The sequence below is a fragment of the Peromyscus californicus genome, unplaced genomic scaffold (genome assembly GCF_007827085.1).
Source record: "Peromyscus californicus insignis strain IS unplaced genomic scaffold, ASM782708v3 Scaffold_6__1_contigs__length_162567912, whole genome shotgun sequence".
Taxonomy (NCBI): Eukaryota; Metazoa; Chordata; class Mammalia; order Rodentia; family Cricetidae; genus Peromyscus; species Peromyscus californicus.
The window spans coordinates 104,753,284-104,775,705 of record NW_026294584.1 but is presented as its reverse complement, the minus strand read 5'-3'; the positions used below and the strand labels follow the sequence as shown (position 1 = coordinate 104,775,705).

Genomic DNA, 22,422 nt, shown 5'->3' with positions numbered 1-22,422 from the left:
CACTGTTCTCTGCTCCCAAAGCCAGCTATTCCTCCAGCATGTTTCCCATCTCAGACTGGAGCCACAGGCTACTCCTTGGAGTAGAGTGGAGCAATGAGAGTCCCTGCCTCCTCCAGGGGTGCCATAGACGTGGCTGGGCTCTGAATGCCGCAGGAGATGAAGCCACCGTCTTTCTCTTGGCTTCTCAGGAAAGGCATTGTGTTCCCACATGTACTCTGGACGCCCTGCTCCTGGTCTCAGACCTGCTCATTACTCCTGACCATTTCCTAGGGATTCCCAGCCTGGCTGGCCTCCCTCTGCATCCATATCAGTGGCCTCTACCCCAACAAACCTCAGACCCCAGAGAAGAGCCAGCTGTCCTCTTCCTTCTCCCCAAACTCCTGTCCTGTCTACCCCCCTCCCCCGCGTGCCTCCACTCACCCGTCTCCGGAACCTGGAGGTATTGATTGCTTCCTGCCGGCACAGCAGGTCCCTCTCCGTGCCTTCTGGGTGTGCCCACTCCCTCCTGCCGTTTACATCGTCTTTGTCTACATGCAAGGTGCACGTGTAAGATTTGCAGCAGGAATACTTCTATTGGCTGTCCCCCAATTCTAGGCCATTACTTCCTTTGTCCATCATTCCTATTACTGGAGTGGCTGGCCTGGTTCCATGTTGGGACCCTACAGCTCACCCACCCTTCCTTCACACATCACATTCACTAGACCTGGGCTGCTTCACAGGCCCTGTTTCTCCCCCAGAATTTTACAGGCCTTGTTTAGGTCTGGGTAGCTATATGGCACCCCCCCTCTCCCTCCCTGGGCCTTTCTTCCCCAACCTCGTCCCCTGCTGTACTCAAGGTGAAGGTCTAAATGTTTACCTTGCCACTTCTTACAGCCCCTGCAGATCGATGACGACTTCTGTGGGCAGGACTTCAACCAGCCACTGGGGGGCACGGTCACCATCGAGGGCACACCCCTTTTTGTGGACAAGGATGATGGCCTGACTGCTGTAGCTGCCTATGACTACCAGGGCCGCACCGTGGTTTTTGCTGGCACTCGCAGTGGCCGCATCCGCAAGGTCAGGCCTGTGTGGGCTTGGAGGGGCCACCCCTGGGTAGTGGGTTTGTGTGTGTGTACAGGTCCCATCCAAGGGACAGAAGCCAGATTTTCTCTGACAGGGAGACTGGGTGGGTGCATGCCTCTGTGCCAGGCCCAGTGACCTTGAAGGGCTCAGATCTCGCGAGTGCCTCTGAAGGGCCTCCTTCTTTCTGGGCTTCCCATGGGAAGTTTTCCTCTGTCCTGTTGTGTATCTGGGGGCCCAAGGGGTTCGTGATAGGGCTTGTGATTGGCTTTGTTCTGCTGAACAAGACTTTCAGGGTCATTGTACAGAAGCCAGGGTCCTAGAGGACGGCTTGGGTGTCTAGAGGCTGGAGGGGAAGCTTGTGTAGATGTTGGGCAGAGCAGGACTGTGCAGGCCCCCTCCCCATTGGGCCCTCCTTTCAGCCCTGGGAGATCTGGTGTCTGCTGAAGCAGCACTCTGTGTCAGCCAGCTCCATTCCCACCCACCATGCAGCAAAGCAATGCCAAGGCCAAGGGCAGGGCAAGGGGAGTGCCCCGCCCCCATCACACCATAGCCTGGTGCCCAGGGAGCGGGTGACTTGAGTGATGGGGGCCCAGTTCAGGCCTTGGGGTGAGGCTGGGTCTGTGTACTGGCTTGTTTGATTTCTAGACTTTCTTCCTCTCCAGGACTGGTTGGACAAGGAGGGCTTCCAGAGGCTGTGGGTCTGCCTGTCACTGGGTGGGCAGTGGGCGGGGTCCACCTGGGTGGAAGAAGGCTCTAGTAACACTGAAAGGTGGAGTTGCCTGGGTACCGAGAGGACCATCAAGCAGGACCAGGAGATGAAATAACAGCTGAGAGCTCTTGCTGACACAGCCCCCCTCCCTCTGGCCCGCCTGCTCGCGTGCCCGTGGGTGAGCCTGGGCCCAGGGCCAGCAAGGCCTGGCTGCTCTCAGCCCCTTAGCCTTGCGTGTGGAAACCACGTCCCAGCCTTGCCTGTTCTGTGATCTCTGGGAAGTCCTCATTCTCAGTGTCACTATCCTGGGGTGCTGCTGGTGGTCTTGAGGCCTTGGGACCTGAGCTGGTAATTGAGGGGCCTCTGGGGTAAGCAAGGAATCCCATGGATTCTTTACTATAGAGTCCCAGCCCCTGGCCATGGAGGTAGGTGGTTGACCGGCTCAGACTAGGCCCCTGCTGCCCTGAGCCCCGTCCTGTTGGTTGTGACTCCTAGGTGGTGTAGGTGTGTCCTGGAGCTCCTTTTCTGTAACCTAAGAGTGTCTCAGGAGGCACATGGGACTGGGAGCCACTGAGAGAGGTGGGTGGATGTGTGTTGAGAAGGGTCGTGGAAGCTGGGTGCGGTAAACCTAGAGACCCTCATGCCTACCTCCCAGCTGGAGATGGGCTTCTGTGGTTGGGAGTGTCCCTTTTGATGTCCTGTGGACTGAGGGGGTGGCAGACAGGCCCAAGTGAGCTGGGAGAACAGGTCCCTCCAGTCCTGTCTCCTCATTGCCTCCTGGGCCCCAGGGCCCCTTGGGTTACTGACTTTGACTTGTGAGCTCAGAGCATACCTGTCCCCCTGAGTCTTGGTTGGCAGTGTTCCCACAGAGAGGAAACTGAGTCCTGGAGTATGGAACCTTGGAGGCTGTCCATGAGCAGAGGCTGCATTGTGAGCTCTATCTGTGGCAGAGGTTGAATTCCCAGCCCTACCCCATTCCTCTCCCCTGCCTCCCCTTTCCCCCATGCCCAAGAGGGCAGGTGGGTGGGCAGGGAGGAGTGGAGGCCCCTCTGCTACCTAGACCAGGTTACCCCCTTGAGATTATGTTTGGACAGCCACTAGACAGTCCAGGCGAGGAGCTGGTTCTTTACCCCCAGCCAGTGTCCTCATCAGGCCAAGGGCCTCTGTTCCTGCCCACCAGAGCCTTGCCTGTGACTTAGGCTCCTGGCATCCCTGGGTGCAGATGGCTAAGTGCAGCTCTTGAGTGGATGGGGCCTTTCTAGGGTGTATGGGATCAGCTGCAGGAGGGGGTGTGCAAACGACATTTCTTTTAGATGTCTGTGGTTGAACTGGGTCCATGCTGTGCCACTCAGGACATGGGTATCATTATGTCATGGGACCCTGCTGTCCGACCCTTTTCACCCAGTCCACCTATCCCAGTCGTGGGATTTCATGAAATAGTTCAACAGGTGTTCTTGTCTTAGCAATCATCTTTTGTTGCCAGTGTTGTGCAAATGAGGCGTTTCTGAAGTTTTGTCAGCTCTCCTCTGCCTGTGTGAGCCTTTCTAAGCCCTCTTCTACTCCAGAGCCTAACAAGCTCCCTCCTGTGAGCATGCGCTGAGTACTCAGGTGACTGACTCACCCAAAGCCTCCCAACCATCCCAGCATCTGTTTCACAGATTGGGAAACTGAGGTACAAAGCGGTCATGTCACATGAGTCCAGGGCCCTCGCTCCCTCCCTCCCCTCTTCAATGGGTCCTTGGAGGATGACTGGAACCCAGCAGGGCTCTGAGACAGACTCTGCCTCAGTGACTCTGAGGAGCCCCTTCTCCTGCTGTCCTTTTCTCAGTCACTGGTCCCCAGGACTGCATCCAGGGCTGCTTTGGTGGCCTTTGAGATTAGGGTGGCCTCCATGCAGTACCTTTAGGTTGTCCCTGGGGGTAGGGTGGAGTCCCCTCTACCTGTCGTGGCTTGGAAATGCCTGTAGCTCCCACTGCTGGTCCTGGGGCTGGTCCACCTCCAGGCAACAAGACTCTCACAGGCTGTACCTCCCCAGATCATGGCCCTGACAGATGGCAACTTTCTGTGCTCCCCTGTTCAAGCCAGTGCTAGCCCTCCTACATCTGGGCTTTGGAGTAGCCTCCTGAGCCCTCGTTTTTTGTCCATGCTCCTCCCACCCCTGAGGCTTCTGGGCCTGGCTCTGCTGACTGACGACTGTGGACTGTGCGCAGGGGTGCCCATGGCCCCACCTCTTCCCCACTCTCAGCACTGTGTGTTGGAGCCTGGACCCTAGGGACCCCAGGCCATTGCCTGACCTAGGGCAGGCAGGCTGGGCTGGCCCCTCCCATCTTTCCCAGGCCTGGGACTTCCAGGGCTTTAAAAAGCATCTAGGGAGCTCCAGAGACTTGGCTGGCCCTAGGCCAGGCCCTGCCAAACGTGTTGTTGTGTAAAATTGTAGCGATTAATTTAAGACCTGCCAACTTCAGCTGCTCAAGGCTGGCTGGGGTGCCCCTACCTCCCCCTTCTTCCCCAGAGCCCTGCCTGCCAACATGACCCTCCCCCCAATAGAGGCCATCTCTCAGAAATGTCCCTCCCAGCATCCTCCTGGGCCCCAGAAACCCAGCCCTGTGAATAGCTCCCCCTAGAGCCTCCAAAGAGCCTTTTCTGGCCAGAGTTCCCAGTTGCAGCCCTTGTTTGGTCCTGCAGGATGACCCAGGTACCTCTGCAAAGATGGGCTCTGGACTCCTGCCAAGTACTTGCTCCAGGCTACTGCAGAGATGGGAAGGAAGGGGTACCCCAGGCCAGTCACCCTGTCCGTTTATACTTCAGAACCAAGGGACTGTACACTCTGAGGTCCAGCCAGGTCCTCTGGTAAGCGTACCAGGTATTGCCCCTTCTGCCAGGGTACCCCCACCCCCCAAGAGAATCTGGATGTCTGTATTTTTTCATGTGAGAGTTTGTTCAATGTTGGTAATTAACCCACGTTTTTCAGAAAGTTCTGTGAGCCACCTAGTGTACCTTTGGACCACTGGTTTGTGGCCAGAGACCCACGCTGTGGAATTATACAGCTGAGGAAAGGCATCACAGGCCAGTGGGGGTACCAAAGCTGAAGGAAAGGCCTGAGGGAGAACTCATCTTCTTGGGCCAGTTTAGGACCCAGCCATTGAGGAGGTCTACCCCCCCCCCCTTTCCTTTCCTGGACTTGGATGAGCCTAAGCCTCCCTGTGAGCTGTCCATAGGCTTGGAGAGGGTGGAAGACAGGACTGGGGTGTGGGTAAGAGCAGGGCTGGTAGTATTCATTACAATCCAAGACCACCATACCCTCTTGCCTTCTTGCTGCTGTGAGCCTCTGGAACAGAGGTGTGGCTAAGGTACCCAGTGCCCTGGCAGACCCATGCTCACAGGCCTTGAAGGCCTCACCCTTCAGCCTGTGCTGCCCATCTGTGCAGGCATAGACGTCTGGCTCTTCCAAGGGTGATAATCAGTGTCTTTGAGGATGTTCTGAGAGGTGGGCACAGCTCTGCTCAGCACAGCTGAAGCCTGGAGCAGAAGTGAAACCTCCAGCCGCTTGCTGTGCACTTCAAGTGTGCCCGTGGCCTTCTTCATTTACAGCTGTTTCTGCTGCTAGCGGAGTCTGTGCTGCTGCAGCCTGGCTGCCTGGGGACAAACAGCCCCGCCTGCCACCACAGGCCCTTGACCTTGGATGCCTCCAGCTTGCCCTCTTTGCCTCTGCACCCAGCCCTGCTAGAGACCCTGTGTCCTCAGGGGCACCCATAATGGTGCCCACAGCGAAGGCTCACTGGGGGACACATCACCTTCCCCAGATCCCCTCCCAGGCTCTGCCCATTCCGGGGATGCCCTGGCTGACCTCTTGCGGCTGTCGTGCTGGGAATGGGCTGAGTCATGTGCATTTCCTTTGTGTCCTTTGCTCAGCTGCTGTGTGTGAGGCCAAGCTGTGGCCTGCTCTGGATCCATGAGCTACATAGTGTGTGGACCACATGCAGGTCGAGCATGCAACATTGGCATGCAGTGTTTCATGCAACACTGCTCCAAGGACCCAGCCTTTGGCGGACAGCTTCTGTGTTGGGAGGAGCTGCTAGGCTCCCTTGATCTTTTCTTCCAACCTCTGATGTCTTGTTCTGAGCACTAGGTGGGAGACCCATGGCTCTGCTTGGCAGGAACTGTTTCTGCTTTCTCCCTCAGCTGGTTGTGAGTAGGGAATGGAGGGGCTCAGGCTGCCTGCCTTCTGTGGAGTAGATTTACCCCTGTGGAATCCATGGCGCTGAGCAGACATGTGTGTCCCCTGGGAGCACTACACCCTCTTGCTAGCTCTTAAGGAGACGTGCAACCAGGGGCTGAGTCAAGACAGACTCGATCAGTGCTAGCTAGCTCCTAGCCCCAGGTGGTAGCACCTGAGCTCCTAGTGGCCAACAGGTCACCCAGATGCACACGGAAGTCACCCTTAGATCAACCAGCTGACATTGTGCCCTGCTCTGAGTACTCCCCCGGGCAGCCCTTCTCCTGGTAGCAGTCAGGGTTCATGGCAGGGGAGGCCAGAATAGCCCCAGCCCAGGTCTTTCCTAGGAAAAGTGTTTCATGAGTAGAGAGCAGTGGGATCGAGCTCAAAGTCTTCCGGCAATCTCCAGTAAGATGCTCTCTCCTATAGAACTGTGAGCCCCTGAATTCTCACAGTCCTAAGAAGTGAGTCTTGGCTAGAGTGACCCACTGTGTGGAAGAGGTCAGTGCAGGAGCAGGCTGCAAGTAGTCCTCACAGCCATGGCTGTTCTCTGCTGGAGCTCTAGCCTCCATGCCCCCTACTTTTATGTGTGGTGGAGGTAGAGGCTTGAGAGATGTGACTCCTGGAACCCCCACCTACAATTACAGCTAGTAGGCACCTTCAAACCATGTTTTGTCATCCAGTTATGGGCAACAGAAGTGTCAGCTACACTTACACTCTCAGACTGCCTGGCCTTCGAGAGTGGTGGGAATCCAGGAAGGGGCTGGAGGAAAGGCCTTGATGGGAATGGAGGCTGCCTTATGTAGCCCCTCCTGTGACAACCTCCCATGGCAGACAGGCTTGGCCGTTGTGTCTGCAGAAGCTAATATGCTCACGGGCTGCTGCCCCTGGTCTGTTCTCTCCCTGTCCTAGAGAGAGAGATCGGCTCACCCAGTATACCAAAACAAGCAGGGAGGTCAGGGCTGGGTAGTTTGTGGGGTCAGCCCAGGCAGCTATCTTGGGGTGAGCAGAGCAAGGGACCTCTCCTCTCTTGGGTTAGGCAAAACTGGGCAGCCCCCTGCCTCCGGGCAGCTAGGGCGCGTGCCGGCCTTGGCATACAGCCTGGATGGCCCAGACATCCTCTTCAGCAACCCCGCCTGCCCTCAGTCTGGATAATGGCCCTATTGTTGGCTCTGGACTGGACGGACAGCTGACCTGGCCAGGCTGTCAGCTGCCTGCCCACCCGCCTGCAGCAGTTGGCCAGGGTCTTAGAGGTGATTGGAGCCCAGCAGACAGGCTGGCCAGCCTGGGACTCTGGCCTTCCCCACTAGTGGCAGCCTCCTCTCCAGTCTGACAAGGCTCTCTGGCCTCCCCTGAGGTGTCCTGGGAGCCATGGGTAGGGTCCTCCCTGGCCTGCTGGATCGTGGTTGGTGCTCTGTCCATTGGGGACATCAGAGTCTGACCTGGCTTCTCTCCTTAGTCAGCTCAGATTCCAGGTCCACCCCCAACAGAGAGGACAGAGACCTCAGGCTTGAGAGGCACAGGCACGGGGTGGGGGAAGCCTGTGCTACCATGCTGGGGTGAATAGATGCTGGAGCAGCTTGGGACTATGTCCAATTAGGCTAGGTTGGCTCCACCACAGCCTCTGGGGACAATGGGCAGTTGAGGACAGTTATGGAAGATTCTAGTGTCTGGAGAAAAATGTGAGTAGCAAGAAAGCAACAGCTGGAGGTGGTAAGGATGCCTGGGATGCCCCAGCCTATGCCTTCCCATGCTCTGCCAGCTGCCCAGTTGGTTTTCAAGGGGCTGCTGGACCAGCTGTCTCAAGGTGGGTGGCCGTGCAGTGGACAGCTGAGGCATCGGCGCGTGGGCTCTGCTGGCCCTGTGCACACTCCACCTTCTGAAGCTCTTGCTTTTGCCCTCCTGGGATGCCCTCCTGGCTGACTCCCCAGGACTTGAGGGTAGACTATGTCCCCAGTTGCAGTTGGAGGTCTAAGGCTTGGTTCCTCTCACAGGTTCTGTGTGAGTCTCAGTTTACCTCCTCTCTGTGTGGTCTGATGAAGCTGGATATACCGTAGTGACTGCAGCATAGTGGGGTACAGCATGACCTGGGGATCGTCATTCCAGTCAGATGTTCCCCTAATGTTTGCACACACGGGCCTCATTGTACATGTGTAAATGTGCACACGGGGACTCCATCAATGCATATATACGTACACAGGGACCCCCATTATATAGGTGTGTGTGTATATATATATATATATATATATATATATATATATATATATATATATATATATATATATATATATATATATATATATATATATATGGGAGCCCCTCACATTTATGTATATATAGGGACCCCATTACACATGCATACACATGGGGGCTCCATCACACACATGTATAGACAGGATCCCCATTACACACATGTATACCGGGGATTCCATCATCTGCAGATGCATATGGGGACTTCATCAAATGTGTATATACAGGAACTTCATCATATGTGTGTATATGGGAGTCCCACTATATGTGTACACAAAGGTCCTATCAAACACATATACACAGGGACCTCATCATAGATGTGTGCACATGGACCACATCCTACATGTACACCATTTTTCCATCACACATATACACCCTTAAGGATTCTGTTATATATAGATCCAGGGACTACATATACATGTACACAGGGACCTTTCACATACATATCCATTGAGACCCCATCACATGTGTGTACACAGGCCTTTTACACATGTATACAGGGCTCCCCTCCATGTGCTCACATAGGGATCCATCTTATACAAAGGGACATCACACATACTTATATTCAGAGACTAGAATGTGCCTGTGCACACAAATACCCCATTATACCTGTGTATACAGAGGTCACACATGTGTACACAGGGTCCCTATCACATGTATACACTGAGACCCTCTTCACACATATGCACAATGAGGCCCTATCACACATGTGCACACAGGAATCCCATCATCACATGTGGCCATAACCCTTGTCCCATGTGTGTACACAGGGACCCCATCAACTGGTATGTACACAAGGACCTGTCATAGATACACCCATTGCACATATGATCACAGGGACACCATATGTGTACATATAGGAACCTGTTCTGTGTGTATACACAGGGACCCCATAATGTGTATGCAAAGGGACCCCATCATCCACATGTGCACAGAGACTCCATTATGCATGTACTTAGGGAACTATATCACACACTAAACACACAGACCCCATCATACACATGTTCTCACAGGACCTTGTATTTTCTTTTCTGATTCTGATAAAATACCCTGACAAAAAAAACAAGGGAGAGTTTGTTTTAGCTCACTGTCCTGGAGGGCTAGAGTCCATCATAGCAGAGGAGGAAGGATATGGCTGTGGGCAGGCACATGGGGCCAGACTATAACCTCAAGGCCACCCCAGTAATGCACTTCTTTTATTAAGACACCCACCTCCAACGGGTCTTATAACCTCCCCACACAGTGCCACCAGCTGGGAATTAAACACATGCGCCTTTGGGGGACATTTCATATTCCAAACATAAGCCCCATTATCACACATGCACTCAGGGACACTGTAGCACATGCATATATAGGGCCCCATCACACTGGTATGCACAGAGGTCCTGTCACAACCATAACCTCCCTGATGCCTCCACTTCCTCTAGCCTAGGAATGGTTTCCATACTCTTCCAGTGGTCTCTCCCCAGATTAGCCTCTACTGGGGCCCTATCCCTGGGAGCTGGTTGTGGATGTGGCCCATTACTGGGCAGGTGGATGGACAGCTGGACTAACATGCCCCCAACTGCAGCTGTCTGTGGAGACCACCTGTTCCTGTCAATTAAGCCAGCAGGCTGGGGGCAGGGCCTCCTGAGCCTGGGTGGCCTGCAGTCCTTGCCTTACTGACTGCTCAGAAGGCCTGCCCTTCCCTGCATGCCTGGAGCTGGTGTGTCTACCCAGGCTGGGAAGAGTGGTGGCAGGTGGTGGCAGGCAGGATAGGGCTGGGGTCATGTCCCCAGCCTCACCTTGCCAATGGTGGTCAGGGTGGCAGGAGGAAACTCCCTGGGTCCCTGTCCAGATCACCCTACATGCTGGGTTCAGAGCTGTCAACTGGGAGTGAAGAGGATGGGATCTTCCTGGGATGTTGAGGTGGTTGAAGCCCAGAGTGTGGGAGAAGTAGAGTCCTGGTCTTAGAGGCTTGGAGGACATTGGTCTGGAGCTCTCAGTCCCCTGCATACTGGACAGGCTGTTTCCTGGTACCCGTCTCAGGTTAGCCTTCCTGTCTCTGTCAGGGTGGTGGTGCTGGTGTTTCCCATTTCATGGATAGAGAAACTGTGGTGGAGAGCTTCAGCACCCCACATGGGTCCTTTCAGCCGAAAGACATCCAAGCCAAGTTTGGGCCTACGCAGTGTGAGTCCAGCCTTGTCCGTGACTGCTGTGCTCCCCACTCAGTGTAGCAGTGTGAGCAGCCCTGGCACAGTCATCAAGGGCCTGGCCCCTCCCCTGCTCTGACATAGCTGGGCAGTATAGGTTTAGGGTAGGGTTAGTGTCCTTGCCAGCTCCAGGGGCGCTGGGCTGCCGTGGCCCCTTACCACCTTAGCTAGCGGCTCTTGTTTGTCCGTCCATCCAGAGGCCTAGGAAGAAAGTTTGGGCAACTATAGGCCCGGCCCCAGCAGGCCTCCTAGGATCTCCTCCCTTACCCTGCTCTTCCAGGCCTGGTTTGACTTAAGCCTGTCTTGGTGGAGAGGCAGCTGAGCGGATGTGGGGGGTGGCCCAGGCTCTCAGGAATGTGACCCTCCCCCTCTCTCTCAGCCAGCAGCCTCTTGGCCCAGAGACACAAGGCCCCACCCTGGCTGGCCCCTCGCCCAGCTCCTGACAGAGCTGGCCTCCACAGGGTGCTGCTTTTGCCTGACCCTGCTGCCCCCAGGTCTGCCCTGTCCCCTCACTGTGGGGTACAGAGAAGACCAAGCTCACTCCAGCCCCCTACCCTGAGGTAGAAAAGGATAGACATGGGTGTTAGGCATCCTTCGCTGCACAGTGGGCAGAAGCAAGCTGCAGGTCCTGTGCCCAGGAGACTGTGCCTAGGCCCAGCTGAGCTGGGCAGACGCGCCCCATGAGTCCCATCCTGAAAGCCCCCATGGGTCTCTCTGTTAATTAAATACATTTGTTTGGTGAAAGCAACTAAAAATACTTGCAGCACCAAGGCTGCAGGAGAGGAGCCGGCTAATTAGCGCCTGGCTTGCTTGGGATCTGAACTATATTTCCATGCCGATGAGACACCCTTCTCCCTAACACCTTCTTGCTGGGGTGTTCCTCACCCCAAGACACCCCCTAAGACACCCAGGGACAGCCTTGGCCTCCCTATGTGTGAGCCCCTGGTCTTGTTCCTCAGCTACAGTGATCACCAGGTCTCTGTGTGCCCCTTCACCTCAAACCTGCTTTCCTTCACAGGCCTCAGTTGACCCATGAAAGAATCCAGAGTCCCTGCAACTTGGTGGTAGGCACTATAGCCCATGTGTACCCTACCACTGAGTTTTGGTGTCTGGACTGGTAGAGGAACCAAGACACACCCACCTGCCCTGTGTGTCTTGTCCTATCTCCCTGTCCTTGGGCTGAGCTGGATCAGGGACAGTGAGCTGGATCTGCCTTGGCTCCGTCTGAAACAACCCTGGTTCTTGCAGGGCTTTGGTGGGAATGTGCTTGTTAGCAGGTGAGGTGGGTCTAGAATAGAGTATTATTGGCCTGCCTCACTGAGCACTCTTGCTACAACAGATTCTGGTGGACCTCACAAACCCCAGCGGCAGGCCAGCCTTGGCTTATGAGAGTGTGGTGGCTCAGGAGGGCAGCCCTATCCTGCGTGACCTCGTCCTCAGCCCCAACCGCCAGTACCTCTACGCTATGACGGAAAAGCAGGTGGGTGCCGCTGGCTGCTCAGCCATGGACTATCAGGGTGGCTGGGATGGGATCCCCAGCCAGAGAACCCCATCATAAGGAAACTGAGGAATAGCTTGCCTGGAGTCATGAGGCTGCTTCTCCCCCTGGAGGTGCTCTATTGGCTATAAAACCTGACATGTCACTCAACAGACAGATGAGCAGTGGACCTGTTCTAGGAGGTGTGTATATAAGGGCTTTGTGCCATCCATGTAGCCTCAGACTCCCTAGGACCTGCCTAGGGGGGCCTTCTTCTCTCCCTGTGATCTCGAACCATGGACGTTGGCTTGAGTAACAGCCCTGTCCAAGCACAGGTCACTGGAGCTGGGATGCTGGGCTGGGCTACCTGGCCCAGGCTCTGACTGTCTAGAGTGGGTTGTGGCTAAGTTCTTTGTGGGGCTATGGCCAGCCTGGCCTGCCTAGTTTTTTAAGGCTGTGTTCTTATGTGTGCAGCCTTACCAGATTGGTGCCTGTTCCAATCCTTCCGTGCAAACTGGTGTCCCTTTGACAGATGGAAAGGCAGAAGTTGGAGGGGAGCAGGCAGGATACTAGGCTTTCTAACCAGCTCTTGCTTTTCTCTGCCTTGAGTCCTGAGAGCTGGGGAGACCCAGAGTCTGCCTGCCCCTCCAAGTACCAGTGGGGCTGGCCCATTTTCTTTCATTGACGAGTCTCTTTATCCCTCAGAAGCCACGGCTGAAGGCCTCAGCTGGCTACCTGTCTTGGAACTCTTGTTCCTGTTGGGTCCACTTGGCTGAGGCAGGGTGACCCAGCCTGGATTTTGAGTACACTGAGCTCCTACAGGACGTGGACTACAGGGGCAGGCTGGGAGCCTGGGATGGTCCTAGATAGGCCTCACACTGTGATTCCCTCCCCAGGTGACGCGGGTACCTGTGGAAAGCTGTGTGCAGTATACTTCCTGTGAGCTGTGCCTGGGGTCTCGGGACCCCCACTGTGGCTGGTGTGTCCTGCACAGTGTGTGAGTCTGGAAGGTCTGGCTTGAAGGGGTGGGTGACGTTTGGCCTGGTGGCCCCTGGAAGTCTGCTGTGTATATCTCAGATAGTCATAGCTGCCCAGGGACTCCCTGAGGTCTCATTTGACCCCACTGACCAGTGATGGGAATGTTATAAGGTGGGGGCAGAGGAAGCCATGTCCGTAACTCAGGGACCCCTCTCTGGTGGCCCTGGAGACTCTAGACCCCTATGGGCCCAACCTGAGCACATTCTACCCACAGCTGCTCCAGGCAGGATGCCTGTGAGCGGGCAGATGAGCCCCAGCGGTTCGCCTCTGACCTGCTGCAGTGTGTGCAGTTGACTGTCCAGCCACGCAATGTGTCAGTCACCATGTCCCAGGTGCCGGTGAGTATGGCTGCTGGAGGTGGCCGGGAAGGAGCAGGGGGTGGGGCAAGTAGGGCAGGCAACCACTCACCCAGGCCTTCTGCCACGGGACAGCTTGTGCTGCAGGCTTGGAATGTGCCTGACCTCTCAGCTGGTGTCAACTGCTCCTTTGAGGACTTCACAGAAACTGAGAGCATCCTGGAAGATGGCCGCATCCACTGCCGTTCACCCTCTGCCCGGGAAGTGGCACCCATCACGCAGGGCCAGGGTGAGTGGGTACCCTTCCTGCTCTGCAGTAGCAGACACAGGAGAATCGAAAGCAGGTGGTGTGTGCGGCTGGACAGAGCTTCAGGAGAGGTCAGAGTGGAGGTGGGGACATTTGCTCTGTGTGTGATGAAAGCCTAGTGGGGGTGTGAACACAGCACCTTTCTGCCTGCTGTGGTCCATTTAGTTGCTCAACACTTGGCAAGTAGTCCAGTGAGTCCCCTTAGCCTCGCCTTCATGAGGAAGCTGTATTCTGACTCCTTACTGGCCAGCTGAGGAAGGGGCATCCACCGCCTAGGTCCTAGGCTAGAGGTCTAATGGGCTGGCTTCCATCTGGGCTCTCTGAGTGCCAGGCTGTGGTCTGTGGCCCTGGTGCCTTAGCCTTTGTATTCTGCAGGGGACCAGCGGGTGGTGAAGCTCTACCTCAAGTCCAAGGAGACGGGGAAGAAGTTCGCATCTGTGGACTTTGTCTTCTATAACTGCAGTGTTCACCAGTCGTGAGTGTCCCTAGGTCATGCCCGTCCTACAGCTCCGTCCAGGTAGTCTTGCTGCAGACACTTTGCAGGCCTGCCTTCCTGCGGCCGACATCCAGTCAAGCAGGCAGGATAAGAGGCCCCTATAAAAGCAGCCTGCCAGTTGAAGAGCTGGCTGGGCAACGCCCTGAGGACAGCATGGAGGGAAGCTGTGGCTCTGGGGAGCTGTTTTAGAAACTGGGTGGAAGAGTGAGATGTGACCTATGAAAAGCCTCACTGCCCACCAGAGTGGGGCCAGGACCTCTGAGGGAGACAATGATCTGGGCCATTGTGGAACCCAGACATGGCACCTCAGTGCCAACTCTGGACCTGGCTATAGCTGCTACACAGTAGGACAGCCAGGCATTGGCTTCTGCCTAGTTCCTGGGGCTTCTGCCTGTTAGATGGGGGTCAGCTCTGTTTGCTGCTTCCCACCTTGGCTGTGAGCACCTGGCTTCAGCTAAGGGAGCTGGGGGCAAACTGTAATTCATTCACTAGCCAAGGCACTGGTCAAGAGAGGGCCCTTAGGCCAAGGCAAGGGTGGGCATTTCAGAGAGAACTTTAACAGGTTTGGCCTGGGAGATGGGGTTGGCTGGCTTTTCAGTCATGCTTTTGTTTGCTGGTAGACTCCCAGGGCCTTCTCTTGTCCAGGCAAGGTAGGTTATCTTCAGAGCAGGAGACTATTGTATTCAGGGGCCCTTGGGGTTGTCTTCAGGAGCAAGGTGACCAGAACTGATAGGGCAGTCCTGGAGGGCAGGGAAAAGGTGTGTTCTAGAGGCCATGAGACTGTCTTTATACACCCCAGGATTAGGAGATGCGGAATGAGCAGCGCCTGCCCGGGTAGAGCTGATTTGGCTAGGACAGGCAGAGGTGAACTGAGGCTTTGAGTAGTTGAAGAACCATTTGCTGCCTGCACCAGCCTGAGCCCATTGAAGTGGACGGCAGCACTTCTAGTGTACTTCCAAGCACATTCTGTTCACATTCAGTCATAATGGCCAGTGGTCACTGCAGTGCCCAGGGCTGGGATGAAGAGGACGAGAGCTAGAGGAGGCAAGACCATTTTCAGCAAGACCTGTGCAGCAGGCAGAGGGTCTGGTTGTCTTCTCAGCCAGGAGCAGCCATTGCAAAGGGCCAGAGGTGGCACTCCAAGGAGAAGCAGCACAGTGGGTCCCCATGGTGGAAATACAAGCTGCTCCCCCCTAACTGTCGCATTTTCCCCCGCAGCTGCCTGGCATGTGTCAACGGCTCCTTCCCCTGCCACTGGTGCAAATACCGGCACGTTTGCACCAACAATGCGGCCGACTGTGCCTTTCTGGAAGGCCGTGTCAATGTGTCTGAGGTAAGGCTGAATAAGTGGCCTTAAAACTTCAGAAGAACCAGTAACCATCAGGGTGTGGCTGGTTAGAATGCCAGTTGTACACTATGAAGTGTGACCAAAGTGGGGGCATCTTCCTTAATGTCATAGCCTGAGGCCAGACTGGGAACATTTGCTGGTGTCCTTTGTAATCCTTGGGAGACAGAGGCTGGAGACCCCTATGGAAGCCTGGGCCGGGGCAGCCTGACCAGCAGGTCTCATGACAGTCCTCTTCCAGGCACAGCAGAGCTGTGGGGCTTTCTGAAGCTCCACATGGTAATTGCTGCTGAGTCTGACTGTCTGAGTGGCAGGCCACTCCTCCTGGAATCTATGACACCCTGGGTATGCAGGCCTGCATGGATGGGAGACTGGGACAGGATCCTAGGGTCCATGTTGGTGTGGAGACAGGACTTGAAGCAGGACCCATTCATCTCACTGCGAATACTGTCCTGGGGGTGGGAAGGAAGAGGCCATGAATTCTCCCACTTGGGTCTATGGGGGCTGCAGTCTGGCTGGACTTGTCTAGAAACCTTAGCAGAAGGTCATATGTGTGAGTGGGCCCCATGAGCCTGCCTTCCTCTGTCCCTCCTCCCTATACCTCCCCATCACCCCCTTGCTTGCTGGCCTAGCATCTACTAGGACAAGGTAGTAGTAGAAGGCAAGATCCTGGACCAAATGGTGATGAGCGCTGTGACAGTGGGTCAGAGCCAGGGATACAGTGGTGGGATGGGTAGAAACCGGGGAACTGGATCACAGTATCCAGGATAGGCATCAGGAGCCAAACCAGGGGCCTTGGGAGCTGGCCAGGGTTGGCCTAAGGCCACTTCCAGAGGCCTATGCAGTGCCCTAGAGAAAGCAAAGTGTTAGTAGAAGGCCGGGGAGACCTTTGGTGGTGGCTCCTGAGGCTAAGGTGTCCCAGGTTTCTTCTCTGGTCTCCCTCTGATCCCGCCCTGACTAGCCCATCACCTCCAGGAGGAAACTGTCCTCCTGGTAGTGGCAGCCCACTCAGGCCTTCAGCAAAGCCATGGTGTGCTGAGTGGGATGGGAAGCACAGAGCCCTGGTTTGTCTGCACAGGGCTGGGGTCAGAGAGGGCTCTTTGGGGAACTAGATGATCCCCTGGGTGCTTGCTCTTCGTTAGTTGCAGCTTTGTGTGGCTTGTCAGGAGTGTTGTGCAGCCACAGACTTAGCAAATGAAACTTTGGAAAACCTGGAATGCACAGGGCCAAGCAACAGACCCCATCTCCCTGCCTCTGGCTCTGGGGGACCTCGTGCAGGCTCCCATAATCCTATGGCTTTCCAACTCAAGGTGCTTTATTGTACCCAGATACTGGCTTGGAGATGGAGACTGACCTGTAAGCACTCGCCCTCCCTGCTGCCCTCCCTGCACTCAGTTCTTGCTGAGCAGGTAGTGAATGGGATGGTAGGCCCTAGAAGGAACCTCACGGAGACCGGTCAGCAGAGCTTGTGCTGACAGTCCCAAGGACCTGGGATGTCCTCTTAGGACCTTTCTGTAGGGGTGGAGAAGTGCAACTGGCCTTCCACAAGAAACCCATCATGTGACCTCCCCAGTGGCCTGGTAGGCCTCACTCTTGGCTTCTCTCCTTTGCCAGGCCCTGGGATGATCTCTGAGTTCCCAACAGGGAAGTAGACTTGTCTGCATGAGGGAGAGGGCTGTGAGTCAGATGTCTAGGAACCTGACCTGAGTCCTCAAACATCCCCTTCTCTTGGCTCCTTCGGGTTGATCCTGGTGTGAAGGTGGAATCGGGAGCCCTTAGACAGGGACCCTGGCTCCACTCCACAGGTACCTGCCAGTCTCTCCTTGGACTGCTGAGAAACAAGGAATTGGTTAGACCTTTCAGGGCTGCTGGTTCCTGGCCCTGAACCAGTAGATCCTAAGGGATCTATGCTGTATCAGCAGGGCCTGAGATGCAAGAGGCTGGTGGGGTTAATTCAGCTAGACTCTGTGCCCCAGAGGGCCCCACTTAGCCTGGCCTGTGAGTCCTGGAATTCATAATTAGAAGATACGCTGCTGGGCTTAGAATACTGAAGTCTAGGTGAAGTAGAAGTTACACCAGGGAAGCCTAGGCAGGGCTTCTATCCAGAGTGTGGCCAGCAGGTTGATAGCAGGGAAGATGATATTGGGGTAATGGGGGAGGCAGGAGGATCTGGCCAGGCTCCTGGGAGCCGTGTCTGCCCTCTGACTGCTGTACTCACACAAGGGTATTTCAGGGGGCAGTGGGCAATGCTGGACTCTGAACCTGGTGTGTTCTAGTAGGTAAGCCCAGCTCAGCATGGCTGTTGGGGGCTCCAGGACAGGCTGAGCCAAAGTTAGTGCTGTTCTCTCAGCCGGGTCCCATCACAGCCTGAGTCTTGGGCTACAGTAACTGGGTGCTCCTCAGATGGCAGGGGAAGCAGTCGTGTGGATGTGGCCCTGCATACCGGTGTCTTCACCAGGGCTGCCACCTGAGTTGGGGCTAGTGCCCAGTGGATACAGGGACATCCCACAGGCTTGCCTACTGAGCCCTTTCAGATCTGCTGGGGTCAAACCATGAGAGGCTGGGTCAGAGCTCAGGCCCTTCTGGGCCCTGCAGAGCAGATTCTGGGCCTATATCCACCTTGGGAGCCAAGGCAGCCCCCAGGGATCAGGCCTGTTTTCAGCATCCCTATTTAAAGCTGCTCCACAGGCTCCCCCGGGGCACCTCCTCCTGAGGCTGCTGCCAGCCATGCTGCAAGCAAGCCAGGCGTTGCATCAGTTACTGTTGCTGAAACCTGGCCCTGGGGGGCTTGGCTGTTTTTCTACAGGGCCCAGGCTATTTTTGCATGCTCCAGGCCCCCAGCTGAGAGCCTGCTACCCCAGTGCTCTGTTCTTGGCTCCTGCTATAGGTCTCTACAGCTGTGGGCCAGATGGGGGGTACCTGTGGCTCCGGAATGGTGGGGTCCTAGGTTATGGCCAGGGTGAGTAAGTTGGCCTCTGTGCAGCTACAACCTGGTGGGAACAGGACCTGAAGACTGCTGCCCCTGTGGTGCCCAGATACAAAGTGACACAAGGAGCCTGGGCTCTGTGAGCTACCACAGCCTGGGACACAGTGGAACTTGCACTTCTTGCTGGCCACCAGACCCAGCTCAGCCAGAGCTTTGCTATCCCCAGGACTGCCCACAGATCCTGCCTTCTACCCACATCTATGTGCCAGTGGGTGTGGTGAAGCCCATCACCCTGGCCGCACGGAACCTGCCACAGCCACAGTCAGGTCAGCGAGGGTACGAGTGCCTTTTCCACATCCCAGGCAACCCAGCCCGAGTCACTGCGCTGCGCTTCAACAGCTCCAGCCTGCAATGCCAGAACTCCTCGGTGAGGGAACAGCAGGCGGGGCGGGGGGGGGGGTGGGGGGTGCAAGGTGGGGTGCTCCATGCTCTGGAGTGGGCCATTGCCCACCCAGTCCCAGACCTGATTTGTTAGTGCAAAAAGGCCAAGATGGCTGATGTGACCAGGTGTGCCTTAGGAAGGCCAGAGGGCTCTGCTGACTCCCTGGCCACCACCGAGCCCTTGGGTAATTATGGGTGGTGTAGGTGAGTGGGCTGGTGGTGGGTCTGAGTTCCTGAGTGAAACAGCCAGGTACGACGACCACAGCCTGTATCCTTCGACCACCAGGTAACTGCCCACACCATAGCCATCTGAACATCAGCAGGTGGCCTTGCTGGGTAGGTCAGGGAAAACCTTTGGTGGAAAACTCATACGTCACAGTGACATTCCCAAAGTTGTCACTGAGCTCAGCCAATCTGGTGTTGAGACTTCTCTAGAGCAGAGTTCTTTATAGGACAAGCCCTTTCCAGATGTGCATGGGCGGGGGAGGGGGGGGGGATAAGCTCAGGTTTCCGGCTTTCCTCTGGCTCATTCATTGGTTACCAGTAGCCTCATTTCCCCCTCTGCCCAGGAAGCAGTCAGGAGGGTGGTTGATTTTTGTGGAACAGGCTTATGATCAGATTGGCAGGGCATATGGACACAGGACTATTGGTGAGGCTTTAGTTGTCCCCACCCCCTGGTTCCAGCAGCCCTTGGCTGACAGGTCTGTCTAACAGGGCAGAGTTGGGGTCAGAATCGGCCGCCAGGATAGCATGGGCTGCAGGTGAGTGGAAGGACAACTCTACCCAACAGGGAGGCTTCACCTCCCATTTCCATCCTGTTGGTCACCGCCTATCCTTCTCTTATTGGCTCCTCACAAAGCCTGTACACACACACACACACACACACACACACACACACACACACACACACACTCTCTCTCTCTCTCTCTCTCTCTCCTCTGACTCTTATCACCCCTCTTTTCTAGATTCTGCTTCCTGTGTCTCTCCACCCTCATCTCTGTTGTCCCCGTCTCTACAGACCCCCATTTATCTTCCCTTCAGCAGTGTTTAAAGGGAAGAGAGAGTATCAGGGAATTTGATAGGATCCAATTAAATTCCTTCAGATAAAATAATGATGAATTGCTGAGCCGCCCCTTAGAGACGTCAAGCTGCCTGCCTCGGCCCAAACACAAGACCGAGTTGAGGTCATCAGCTGCAGAAAGTGGGAGGCAGCTAAGCCTAGGCCCAGCCCTTGAGGCTGTTATCCTAAGTGCAGGCCAGCCTAGGTGGAGGTGGGAGCAGCCCTCATTCCTCAGGACAGTGGTCTTTTGATCTGTGCTTAGGCTGTGGGGTCACAAGTGCCTCACACCTCAGAAGTCCTGGCCTGCTTAACAGACAAAGACTGATGTTCACAGAGCTTTCCTGATGCTATTGGACCCAGCTAGCCCTGCTTTCCCAGGGCTTGACTACGGCTCTGAGCCAAGGCTGCCCTGGTATTGGAAGGAGTGTCTGAGGCAGCATTGGAGGATAACACTGGAGGCTGGTGATGGTTGTGGTTTCTTCATGGCTACAGGAGATAGAACTTGGCCGGAGGGAGCAGGGCCATGGAGCCAGAAGAGAAGCCCTGTGTGGAGAGATAGGCAGAAGAGCTGTATGTGTTCTAATCCAGCTTGCATGTAGGCAAGCCCATTCAGTAGTCAATTTCAGAGATGGTGAGGGGCCCCCATAGGTGTCCTTGACCCTCTATGTGGTATGGGGGTGACAGCCCAGCATCCCAAACATGACCTCTGTGCCTGCTTCCAACAGTACTCCTATGAGGGGAATGATGTCAGCGACCTGCCTGTGAACCTATCAGTTGTGTGGAATGGCAACTTTGTCATTGACAACCCCCAGAACATCCAGGGTGAGTAGCAGGGCTGGCGCCTGGGTGGATGAATGGTGTATGGGTCTGTACTGACCAGCCTTCCTGTCACAGCCCACCTCTACAAGTGCCCAGCCTTGCGCCAGAGTTGCGGCCTCTGCCTCAAGGCAGACCCGCGCTTTGAGTGTGGCTGGTGTGTAGCTGAACGGCGCTGTTCCCTACGGCACCACTGCCCAGCTGACTCACCAGCCTCCTGGATGCATGCCCACCATGGCAGCACAGACCGCTGCACAGACCCCAAGATTCTCAAGGTAGGAGGAGCTGGAGACCCAGTCCAGTGCCTGCCTGGTCCACTCTTGTAAGCCCACCCACCACCTCCTCACCTGGCACGGTAGACCTTGCTGTGTCCGTCCCAGCCTCTGCCTTCCTGCAGCTGTCCCCAGAGACTGGCCCTCGGCAGGGAGGGACAAGACTCACCATCACTGGCGAGAATCTGGGCCTGCGGTTCGAGGATGTGCGGCTAGGAGTACACGTGGGCAAGGTGCTGTGCAGCCCTGTGGAGAGCGAGTACATCAGCGCAGAGCAGTAAGGCAGCCTGGAGTGGGCGGTGAGGGCCTGGGTGGCCTGGGGAGCGGTGCTGCAGTGCTGAGTCCCATCATGCCCACAGGATTGTCTGTGAGATCGGAGATGCCAGCACGTTGCGGGCCCATGATGCCCTGGTGGAGGTGTGTGTGCGGGACTGCTCCCATCACTACCGAGCCCTGTCCCCGAAGCGCTTCACCTTCGTGGTAAGCCCCACCCCACTGCCCTCTACTACTTGTTACCTCCAGAAAGTGGCTAGGGGTCCTGCAGAAGTAGGCCTGGATTCATGTCTGATATAGGCCGCTGCTCCTGTTGCCCAGACCTAGGCTGAGCCCAGCCACACGGGAGTGCTTCCTCTTGCCCCCTGGACTGTGTGACTCTCTGGGGACACGGGGTAAGAGATCCAGATGCTAGGGTGTGCACGCAAGAGGGAATTCCCTCTAACAAGTCATCTTCCTGCAGACACCAACCTTCTACCGTGTGAGCCCCTCCCGCGGGCCTCTGTCCGGAGGCACCTGGATTGGCATCGAAGGAAGCCATCTGAATGCAGGCAGTGATGTGGCTGTGTCCATTGGTGGCCGGCCCTGCTCCTTCTCCTGGTACGGGCTGAGAGGAGTCAGGGGCCACAGGCTTTCCCTCCTGGCTCTGCTGTCCCCTCCTGTTGCCTGGGCAACGGGTATGGAAAACCTGGTGGGGTGATCACTATGGAAACCTGGAGGCAGAAAAGGTTGCCATGGAGATAGGGGGCCAGCCTCCAGAGTGGGAAGGGGTGTGGTCTGGCCTCAGTGGGTACTACCTATTGCCTCCACCCTAGGCCCTCCTAAGGAGAAGGGAGACATCTCTTGCAAGCAAAATAAAAAGTAAATTTTTTAAAAGTTTAATAGAGAAAACAGCTATCTTAACAAAAGCCTTGAGGCTTGAAGTGGATAATTTTAGATTAAAGATGATAATGGAACGGCCCTTTAAATATTTTCCCCTGGTAATTATCCGTTATCAGGCTAATCATTGGTGTTTGCAGCCTGGCGGCTGTGAGGCCTCCAGGCTGAGGTAATACAGCCAAGGGACAGGGCCTCAGAGCAGGTCCTGCCTTGCTGACTGCTGATGAAGGTGACCTGTGACCCCATTCCCCAGGCCAACTTAGCGTTGTATGTGTGCAGTAGGGAAAGGGGGTTGTTGATTGAAGGCAATGAATCCATTGGTGGTGGGACTCCGCTCAGAGGGCTGAGGAAGGCAGCGCTGCTAAGG

General features: G+C 55.8%; 1 protein-coding gene across 1 annotated transcript in view; it reads left to right on the top strand.

The window, feature by feature from the left end:
- Positions 1-22,422, top strand: part of Plxna1 (plexin A1) — a 46,570-nt gene that overhangs the window by 6,709 nt on the left and 17,439 nt on the right. Inside the window, exons 3-15 of the mRNA XM_052722104.1 lie at positions 874-1,056; positions 11,769-11,909; positions 12,803-12,903; positions 13,159-13,282; positions 13,376-13,529; positions 13,923-14,022; positions 15,262-15,376; positions 18,541-18,741; positions 20,541-20,637; positions 20,710-20,906; positions 21,029-21,180; positions 21,263-21,383; positions 21,640-21,776. Of these exons, the coding sequence (XP_052578064.1) occupies positions 874-1,056; positions 11,769-11,909; positions 12,803-12,903; positions 13,159-13,282; positions 13,376-13,529; positions 13,923-14,022; positions 15,262-15,376; positions 18,541-18,741; positions 20,541-20,637; positions 20,710-20,906; positions 21,029-21,180; positions 21,263-21,383; positions 21,640-21,776 (1,823 nt within the window). The remainder of the gene's footprint in view (positions 1-873; positions 1,057-11,768; positions 11,910-12,802; positions 12,904-13,158; positions 13,283-13,375; positions 13,530-13,922; positions 14,023-15,261; positions 15,377-18,540; positions 18,742-20,540; positions 20,638-20,709; positions 20,907-21,028; positions 21,181-21,262; positions 21,384-21,639; positions 21,777-22,422) is intronic.